This window comes from Corvus brachyrhynchos, unplaced genomic scaffold, assembly GCF_000691975.1.
Source record: "Corvus brachyrhynchos isolate BGI_N302 unplaced genomic scaffold, ASM69197v1 scaffold139, whole genome shotgun sequence".
Lineage (NCBI taxonomy): Eukaryota > Metazoa > Chordata > Aves > Passeriformes > Corvidae > Corvus > Corvus brachyrhynchos.
The window spans coordinates 1,413,867-1,424,361 of record NW_008246062.1 but is presented as its reverse complement, the minus strand read 5'-3'; the positions used below and the strand labels follow the sequence as shown (position 1 = coordinate 1,424,361).

At 44.4% G+C, this 10,495-nt stretch overlaps 1 protein-coding gene across 1 annotated transcript in view; it reads right to left on the bottom strand.

The window, feature by feature from the left end:
* Positions 1 to 10,495, bottom strand: part of FAM219A (family with sequence similarity 219 member A) — a 57,291-nt gene that overhangs the window by 11,687 nt on the left and 35,109 nt on the right. Inside the window, 1 exon segment of the mRNA XM_017746568.1 lies at positions 3,033 to 3,135. Coding sequence (XP_017602057.1) covers positions 3,033 to 3,135 — 103 coding nt within the window.

Here is a 10,495-nt window from a genome sequence, read left to right as displayed (position 1 = left end):
TTCAGCAGGTAGGAACCATAAAAGTGACAAAAATCTTCTCATTCAATGAGATAACTCAGGTTTTCTTCCAAGCGGTCTTTAACAACACACCATGATGCACAATGATGCTTCACTAAGAGTGTAAGAAATGAAAATCCAAAGATGATAATCCATGTCATCTGTGCTCCCAACTCTCTAACTGCCCGAAATGCTTTTCTGCTTCTGTGCAGAAAATTGCAGCAAGCCATTAATAATTTTAGAAATAAGAACTCCTGGCAAGCACTGTCAGTGGGCAGGCTCAGGGAGAGTAAGATACATCAAATCCTATAACAAAGCAGATACATAGGTTCACAATTAGTTATATTTTCTTACTGTGTCAATTGAAACATAAATAAGTTAATTTAAAACCTAATGCAGAATTTCCAAAGTGCTGCACCAGGGGACTGGAGAAAATGGGATCTACTTGCAAAATTCAGTAGCCCTTCTCGCAGAAAGGGGACAGTCCTTCTGCTCCTGAGGTATGTAGGCAGGAACTCAAGAAGCAAAGATGTCTGGAACTGAACCTGAGATTTGGCAGCACAAGTTTGCCCATACAGATATCAGAAATACTGACTCCCATTTTCACTCTCCAGTTTCCAGTCCCTGCTCCATATATACTCATTGACAGTTGTGATTAAATCATCAGTGAACAAAGCACTCTCAGAGGATTTAGGAGGAGAATGCTGTGGTGATATTTACTTGATGAAAAAATCCCACTACATCTTCTTCTTGAGAAATGCCTTTTTTCTAAATAATAAAAATCTTCAATTTAACTGTAACAGGCAAAAATTGTTACAGTGTCTCTGCCCCTGATTTAAGTCTTTCCCTCACATCCTGATGGTCCTTACTTTCACTTCCCACTGTCCTTGGAATAAAGTTGGGTAGCAGTGGTAGCTGCTTTCATCTGCAGCTGTCCCAGTATGAGCTTCTTGTCTTTGTGTTTTTGCTCACTTGAAGCAACACAAGTTGGAACACAAATTCCAAGTTTAGGTCATCCTGAGTGGACTGTAGTACCATCCAGCCATGTCCAAGTGTGTGGATGGTGTTGTGGCCTCCGTGCTCATAGGAAGAGTGCAGAATCAGCCCTACCTTGTTCACATTTAATTTGCTTTTACAGAGACTGAGAGTGTTATGGATCCAATTACTCTCACCTGTAAGGCTGGCTGCACCCTTGTCCCAGAAGAGGACTGAATGGTGAAGGCAACCTTGTACTTGTACTAGAGGCTGGATGTCAGAAATCCACAGGGATAATACAGAATAACAGAGGCCTTGGGGAAGAAGGACAAGGTGGAATAGAGACTAGGAGAGGCAAAGCACAAAGGAAAATGTATTTGATGAGAAGAGCAGAACTGTCAAAAAGGGGAAAATGGCTTTAGCTTATTCTCCTGCAGAGACCTGAGGAAGCCAACAGTTCAGACTTAAATCATAACCTGCAAGTTTTGCAGTGTATCCTCCTGGACTATATCCCATTATACTGCAACCATTACCCTGTGAAAAGCTGCTTGAACGAGCTTGTGGCATTTCTGCCTTGCTGGTGTTGCCCTGTCTGTGGCAAGACAGACTGAACCATTCAGAGGTGTTCAGATGTCCTTAAGTGAAAAGAAACTGAGCTGGCTGTTTGAAATCTTTTGTCAGTAGGTGTCACTGCTCTGCTCTTTCCATCGGCAGATTGGAAATAACAACCACTCCATGGAAAATGCACTCATGTTATAGGTAGATACCTCTATTTATCCCATCTTCTCTCCTTTATTATCTTCCTCCACTGATTTCTGTGTTCCTAACCTCTCAAGCAGCAAATCTGCTACCATTCCTCTCAGGATGCTAGCTTGCAGCCTACTGCCAAAAGAAAACAAGTTTTTCCAGCATGTACTTGGAAGATAAGGAGGAACAGTGGGCCTGGAAAACCAGCTGAGCACAGTTCCTGAGTTTCTTGCTGCCATGAAGGGTCTGGCTCTTTTATATGGCGTCAACACCCAAACACAGAGAGGAAGCAATGCAGCATATTCCAGCCACATTTCAGGGGCTCACAACTAAAAGTTGACAGGGTCCTGCCAGGATTTATTACTAATATTTTGTGTCTGGAGAATTAGTGTGAACAAGAAATCTCATCTCTCAGATGCATTGCATATAGAGAGGCACTGACCTGCAGCTCCTATTCAGTTTAATATATGGTAATCAAGGCAACTTTCCCATTCATCAGTAAATATCCAGCATTCTGCAGATTCTTCTGTCATTTTAAGTGAGGTGCTCCACTAAAAACTGCCACCTTTCTAGTGGCATGCAAAGCATGCAATTCTGTGGGTTCATGAGGTTTCCTCCCTTCTGAACATAGGTAACTAATACATTGGCATACTGAAGTTTGCATGGAAAAAAATAAAAATACTCTAAAATAAAATATTCAGCTCGGAATGTCCTTGTTTACAGCAGGTTGTAGCACTGCCTGATACTGTCTTACAGAGCTCTTCCAAAGCATCTCCAGCAAAGTGTGACCATGCTGTTCCAAGGGTGGAGGAGATGTATAGCAAGGCACACAGAGATGGATTATTTACAAGCCTCCACTAAATCCATCAGGAGGGGAAGGGGTCACCATCAAAAAGGAGCAGTGGAACTTACTGTGACAAAAGCAACCAAGGCAGAGCTATGCTCTGAACCAATGTGTGTTTCATGAAGCAACACTGCTCCTCTCCCACTGGCAGGATTAGGTGTTACATGAGACTACCCAGAACCTGTAGGATGGCCCTATCAACCCCTTGATTTCAACCAGGCTGGGCTACCTCTGCATTCTACAGGCTGCACTGCCACTGGTCCTGGGCTCAGCTGCCCTGCATCTTCCCAGGGCCTGGGATGCAACACAGCACAGAGCATTTGGGCCCGCCAGCTCCAGGAAGGGCCATCATTGCTCTTGCAGTGTGTCTGGCAGTAGGCAAAAGCAATGAACACAGTCCTTGACCACCCCAGGGCCATTAGGGATTGCAGCTCAGAGCACAGCTACCAGTACTTTTCCAGTCCTTTACCTTGTTCGTGCCATCACATTGTTCTTCTTGGGCTGCTGATTAACTGGGCTTCCCATGTTGCCATTCTTCAGGGAGCCCTTCCGAGCCAGCTCCCTCTGCTTTTCTGCACAGAAGATAGGAAAGGGAAAAGCAAAATTAGAGCAACAGCCTGGATGGCCACCATAAAGCTGAAGAAACCCAGATCTGATAGTGGCAAAAGGCACAGCAGAATTAACAGCAAAGGACATGACCTTGCCGTCTCTTACAGAGGGACGCTGCAAAGGCCAGATGAGCTGTGTCCCACTTTCTCTAAGGTCACCAGACCTATCTACCTTCACTCATAGCAACTTGTTGGCAGCAACACACTAAAATCTTGGTCTCCAAGACCCTAAGGTCTTGGACCTTCTGGATGAAACCCAGCTGAGGCAGACAAAGGGCAGAGACCTTGTCCCTGTCTGCAGCTGGTTGCTGCATGGACCCCAGTACTGTGCTGTACTAATATGGCTCTGCCTCCAGCAGGGATGGGAACCCAGGGATGGATAAAAATTGATGTTAAATTTTCTGATTTGAAATTCTTCCCTGTTTCCTCTGGAAGATCAGTTGTGTTGAGTTACCTGCTAGTCACAAAAGTTGAGCTAACCACCCCAATCTCATCCTGCAATGGCAGGCAAGGCTTGTATGGAAATGCTGAGCATGGGGCCAGTAACGTAGGAATGAAACCAGTTAAAAAAAAATTCTCCAGAGTGTGAGAAAATGCTGGAAACTACTTTTGTGGCATGCCTGAATAACAGGTATACCAGGCTGCTTGCTGAGGAACCTGAATAGTGAATATGTTTTGCTTCTGCTTCCCCTACAGTGTGTGAATTCTGGTGGTCGGTATTTTTGTTATTGTTGTTGTTTTGTTATTTTCTTTTGCAAATTTTATTTCCCCTTGGAGAGAAAAGCAGCTTTTCTCACTTACTGTGGAAAAGCAGCATGCTTCTGTGGTGTACAAGTTCAAGGTGGCCCAACACTTTCCCTTCCCCACAAGTCAGAGCAGGGGGACATAGGTCCAAGACTCCCCTTGAGGGAGAAATAAGCAGCAGAGATGCCTAGAGATTGTGATGCTGAGGAACATGGAGAGAAGAGTACATACACCTACAAACCATACCCAGCCTGCTCCTGCTGACAGCAGAGGTGAATAAATGCTCATGGAACTTGGCAGGAAAAGGACTGGATTAATAACTCACTCTGGCGTGAGCAACTAAGAGACTGATTCAGTATTGAAATCAAAACCTTAAATCAGAGAATTTCTCAGTATGGAACTTGCAAATGCATTGGTTACCTCTGACTCCAGAATAAAAGGCTGTTATTTTGCAGGCTACATGAATTTTGCTGTTCAGAGAGAGATAAAGTGAGACTATGGAGGCAAATACTTACAACACTAAATACAACCCACTTTCCACTCATCTCCATCAGAAGCTCCAGCACTGACCACAAATACACAGCACTGAGACAAGCTGCCAGTGCTTTAGGATGCTGATGAAATGGTTATAGGTGACTGAACACACTGTGAGTGCAGGTGTGATGGCTTGCAGGTAATCATCAGCAACACCAGCAGGGCTGAAACAGCCAGGGGAGCCTTAACCATATCCAGGTTCCTTCTGGCTTTTCACTAAAGCTTCCTTCAAAAAGCAGGATAGAGCAGAGGAGGTTGGGAGGGTACGAAGCAGCCTGTGTGTGCCTTTGACATTACAAAACAACTGGGGGTCTGAAAATCTTGTCTGATCATTAGCAGGATCACTGTGTTGGGTGATGGATTTGGTTTGTGTGTGAATTTTTGGTAGTGGAGGGTTACACAGGTGGGTTCTGTGAGAAGCCTCTAGAAGTTTCCCTGTGTCTAACAGGGCCAAGGCCAGCTGGATCCAAGGAGGACCTGCTGCTGGTCATGGCTGGGCCCATTAGCAACAGTGGTAGAGACTCTGGGATAATGCAGTTAGGAAAGGGGGGAAAATCCTGCACAACCGCAGCCAGAGGAGTGAGGGTATGTCAGAAACACCCCTGCAGACACCCAAGTCAATACAGAAGGAGGAAGAGGAGCGGCTCCAGGTGCCAGAACAGATTCCCCCATAGCCCATGGTGAGGTTCCCCTGCAGCCCATGGATCTCTCCACAGGGGAGCAGAGATCCATCTGCAGTGCATGGAGGACCCCACGACAGAGCAAGGGGGTGCCTAAAGAGGCTGTGACCCTGTGGGAAGCTCATGCTGTTGTTTTACTCCTCTGTCCAGCTGAGTGACAGAGAAGCTTTGACTGGCTCCTGCTGTCCAGCCAGGGTTATCCCACCACAGACAATCTACCTGTCTCCATGCTTGAGTTGAAGCAAAGCAGCAGTTTTCTCTTTCAGGGGAGAACTTGGAGAACACAGACAGCTGTGCTGTCAGTCTGACTCATGGGGGAATTAGGCTGCACTGGTTCCACTTCAGCTAATCCTGGATGTCGTGTCAGAAGAAGAACACATGGAGCAGCACATGAGTGTGTTTGTGTATGTGAGGAGGGGGTCCAGGATCCTTTTGATACCACTATCCTGCTCTGAACAGCATGGGGAACAGCCTTTCGCCTGGATCTGCCAACCACATCACACCTTGTCCCTCCATTATGCCCCTCCTCAAGTGCTCACCTTGTCACTTCATCTTTGAGACACTCTGTCCCTTATGACCTTAAAATCATTTAAGGGAAGATGTATCTGCTCAAAGAATAAACCACTGCTTTCCTGCTAGCCCCACACAGGCCTGTGCTGCTCACTGACTCCATCTGAGCCATTCAGCATCTGCTCCACGTGCTGCTTCAAGGTAAGCTCTGCTGGTGACAAGACAACAGCCAAGCAGACCATGGAGCATTCAGAAAGGCAGGGATAACACCTAAGTATAAAGTAGCAAAGGAAATGCATGCTGCAGGCACAATCAGCACCGTAAGTGGCCCAGCCTTGTGTCCTGCCTGGCAATGGTCTCCTATTACAGAAGCAGAGGTCCTTAATAAGCAGGTGCCCCAGCATACCAAACACTCAGCAAACTGTCCCTGTCCCAAGAACCGTTCACCTGCCTGATCCAGGAGGTGTCAGAGGATGGATGGACACATAACTGCATGCTGACAAGTGACGCACACCCCCACAGGGAGCCTCCTTTAGAAAGAGTCATGTCTAAAACGAGAGGGGCTGAATTCTCCCCTGAACATGAGAACACCTACAGCCCTAAGGAATGATTTCAACCTTGAGATGATTTAGTGCAATGTAAAATGGTTACCTGTTCAGCTGGCAGGATCTGTCTAGCTGCTTTATGATGACAGAAAATAGTAATGGAGCACGGGAAGCAGAATGGACTTAACATGAATGTGTCTGAACTAAAAATCAGACTCGAATGAATCCTTAACATTACTTCTCTGGTTTCAGCATTTAAACAAAATCATAACCAGTTTTAATAACATTTCACATTTTTTTAATACATGAAATGCTGAACAGTTTTTTGGTGCATGTTGCGGTGGCCTTGGTTTTGCTTACTATCTTCCCCAAACCAGAAATGCCAAAAGTACGCATATGCTTGAGTCTCCTGCAGAACTGCTCCTTTTGTGAAATGACGCAAAGCAGACAACCCAGGAATCTGGTGAACATCACGCTGTACTATGCTGAAGAGCTATTTGGAAGATCAGACACCCAAAATCCACATTTTCCGTTTGTCCCAAGATAGCGGGTGAGTCTGGCTATGATCAGACAGTGGTGGGTGGAGAGTGGTTTAGGATGCCATTGTCACACTGTCACTGTGCTTGACTACCTGCAGCCCCCTCAGCTGAGGCAGCCTGACTGGCACAAACACTATTTTATGGCAGATGAGGCTGATTTGCTTCCTTTGCACTGTGGGACGGAACAAGCAGCTGCTGGCTGCTCCTGTCTCTTTGCTGAGAGCTGCTGGCTGGACCTCAGTAACTCAACTGCTTGTGAACCTGCCTGACCAGGAGAAGATGGAGCTTCCTGCTATGGGGACAGTGGAGCGTGGACCCATGGGATTTGCTGCAGTGGCAAGAAAAAGAGAAATTAATCCAGTGTGCCAGAGTTGTATTTTTTCATTTTCAAGGTTCATGAGATGAGACTTTGGGATGTATTTCTCTCTCTGTCCCCCACAGTCAAATTGTTTCTGAGGCTGAGGACTGCAATTCCCAGATGATTCTAATTTCTCAAGTAAGCTGAGGATTTAAATTACACACTAAATGAAATTAATATGTCTGCTTAAATTCTGCTGAATGATGAACAGATTCATGAGCAAATGAAAAGAATGAAGTGCTGTCTACAGCTTCTTCAAGCCGAAGTCCTGATTCCACTTCACTTGCATCGCTTAGCTGGGGACATTAGCATGAATGCAGCTAACACTGAAACCTCTACCTTTCACCTCTGACAGAGAGTATTTGTCAGTGAGGACTGTGTCATTGCTCGGAGAGGATTTTAGGGTAGGTACATCAGCATGTGCTTTGCCTGCAGGCTGCATGGAAAAGAAGGTAAAAGAAAGCTGTGTGATAGAGCCATGCTGATCCCAGCGCTCCCTGGAGTGTAGGTGTGACCACGTGGGTGGCATTAGTGCAGCTGATGGCTGTGCCTACCTGCAAGGAAAAAAAAAAGGCAAAAGAAAAGCGATTTTTACTAAACAAGTGCAGCAGAAACAAAAAGGACCTATCTGTGGCTGGGGCCCTGCTGTGAATACAGGGAATACGATTTCAAGCTGATACACGCATCAGCACTGATTATTCAGGACAGGCTATCTGAACAAGGATTGTTTCACTCGGTTTCAGAAAAGACTGTTCAGATAGCAAGGGTCAGACAACTATGTCACCCAACTACCAACCTGGGTGAGACGCAGTATTCTTAGTATTCTGTTAGTTTTCTGATCCAGCCAAACTCGGGAAAAATAGTGAACTGTTCTCTAGTTTCTAACTCCAGTTGTGTGAACTGGCTAGCAAGAAAAGGTGTATCAATCTGTCTTCCAAGGTCCCTCCTGGACTAGGTTTTAAACATCCAAATAACAGCATTTCCATCCATTTCTATCTGGCTGCTGCTCTGTGCCTTTAGCATGGCTGAGAGCTGGCACAAACACCAGTGGGCTGGGAGTGGTTTTAAGCTCCCTTCAGCTACCAAGAAGGCCTGATCAAGATCTGGTAAATGACCTAGGGACTACAAAGTTAATGTTTGTGTCTATTGTTCAAGGATGCAGCCCTTAACTTCTTGGCTGGGAGCTATTCACAGCAGCAGGCAGTGCACTGCACGCACAGCAGTGCAGGGCTCATTCTGAGGTAATCCTCAGCTAGAACACTGCCTGTGCAAGTTATTGAAAGGTTTCTGAGGGCCTGGATGACATTATTTTGCACTTCTCTTCAAAAAACACACACCAAAACATCACACTATTCCTTAGCACAAAGGAGAATGTGTAAAGAACTGCTCCGGTCCCAACCAAAGTTACCACCTATTTACACCATGCATTTCCAGAAGTGGCTTTATGTTCCCAGCAGCACGTCATCGTTCCCTAGCCACTCTATCCCAGCCCCCAAGTTCATTTTTCCGATCCTCATGTGATTACGGGAAGGAATGGCTTCTCTGCTCCTACCCACTATTGGGCTTTGTCCCAGAGGAGAGCAGGTCATTTCCTGCAGTGAAAACCTCATGGCTGTACACTTTTGAGAAAAAAAAAAAAAAACACTATTTTCAACACACAAAGCATTTTATCTCTTCATGGTGTGATACAATGGTGAATCATCTTTGTAAAACAGTAAGTTGTGTTTTACCGCTGGTATAAACTATTTAACTGGTTTATCTTAGAGCCATGTAGAGCATCTGTGGCAGCAGGGGAGCACAGAACCAGGATTCCTGCTCCCAGTTCTCCTCTCTAGCTGTCTCTGCAGCCATTTTATTCAGACAGGTTGGGAGCGCATAGCAGCAGGCAGCAATTAATCTCTCTTCATCTTTGAACACCTTTCTGTACTGATTTCAAAGGCATCTATTGCTGCAGCTCCCACCCCACAAGGGCATTTATTTTGTTCTCATTCAGAATGTGCTTTTTCACTTAATTTTAAAGGATTGAGATTTTTATTCCTAATGGCTGCAAAATACTGCACATAAGGATTTCATTTATCACTGTCAAAACTGGAATATATGAACAGCACTGGTGATATTTAAATGTAATTTTTTTTTCATTTTTCACATTTCCCTTCAGAAAGGGACTTACCTGGTATTTTCATTTACTTTTTAAAGAATATTTTTCCTGCCAGCCAGAAGAACAAAGTTAGCTATCTGGGGAAGCATTTGCATTCTGACAAGCCCAGCTAAAAAGTTTCTGTTTACAAAATCCCTAAAAAACCTAATCCATAAAACTGAGCTACTGTCTCCTTTAACGTATTTTAAAGGGACAAAGAGAATTAATTTACTTCACCTGGGAAGAACTTCTGCAAATGCCCCCTCATTATTTTTACTCAGCTGAACACAGGTTTAAGTCAAAGCCATTTGCTTGACCCTGCTAAATGTGACAGACAAAAAACCCCCCAAAAACCCCCAAAACCAAAATAAAACAACAACAAAAAAAACCCAAACCAAAAAAGGGAGTCTTTTAAGTGCAATTTAACTCTCTTCATTTAAATAGCTCAATTCATTCAAAACATCACTTATGCTAAAGGCACAATCTACCAGATACACAGAGGTAATATTAGTGTCTATTTCACATTTATTATGAGTTCTGATGTTCTGTGAAGAAGCATTAAGGTCACTGGTCTATGTACTAAATGTGATGTGTATTTAGGAGAGTAACAGTACAAACTTGCTTAGCTGAATGCTCACAGCCTTTGGTTATACAGGATGTCATCATATAATGTGTATTTGTATAAAAAACCACTTGAATGGAGTCTGACATAAGTCGGCTTGAAATGCATCAACACTTAGTCAAATGCTTTCATGCTAAAGATTGGTCTATGGGAGAGAGCATGTGTTGTATCGCCTACATAAACTACAGATTTAAAAAATAATAAATCGTAATTAAAATATTTTTAATATGTTGTCACCGGGAAAGCCTTCACTGACTGGCAGATACCCCTGCTTGGAATGACTTGTTGAGTTCCCATCAGGAGGCAAACAAATAAAGTCCTAAGTGATAATGCCACAGGCAGCACATGAGCTTAGAACGGATTCATGGCCTGCTGACTCCAGCACTGTGCTTGGAAAGGACTCTTGGCCTTTTCTCTTGCCAGGACTGGACTGCATCTGACAGTCATGTTTCTGGCTTTATTTAGCAGCAAAATACTGTATATTTGATCCATTGTGCTTTATCATCTGCTGCATTTGGTTTCTATGAACCTATGCATTTCAAACAAAGTTCTGTATTTTCTTTCTAGTAAGATGAAAGCAGATGGAGACAGGCAACCAGGCTGGTTAACACTACTGTTTTCTTCCCTGGAAAAGGTAAAGAAAGAGGGTTACTAG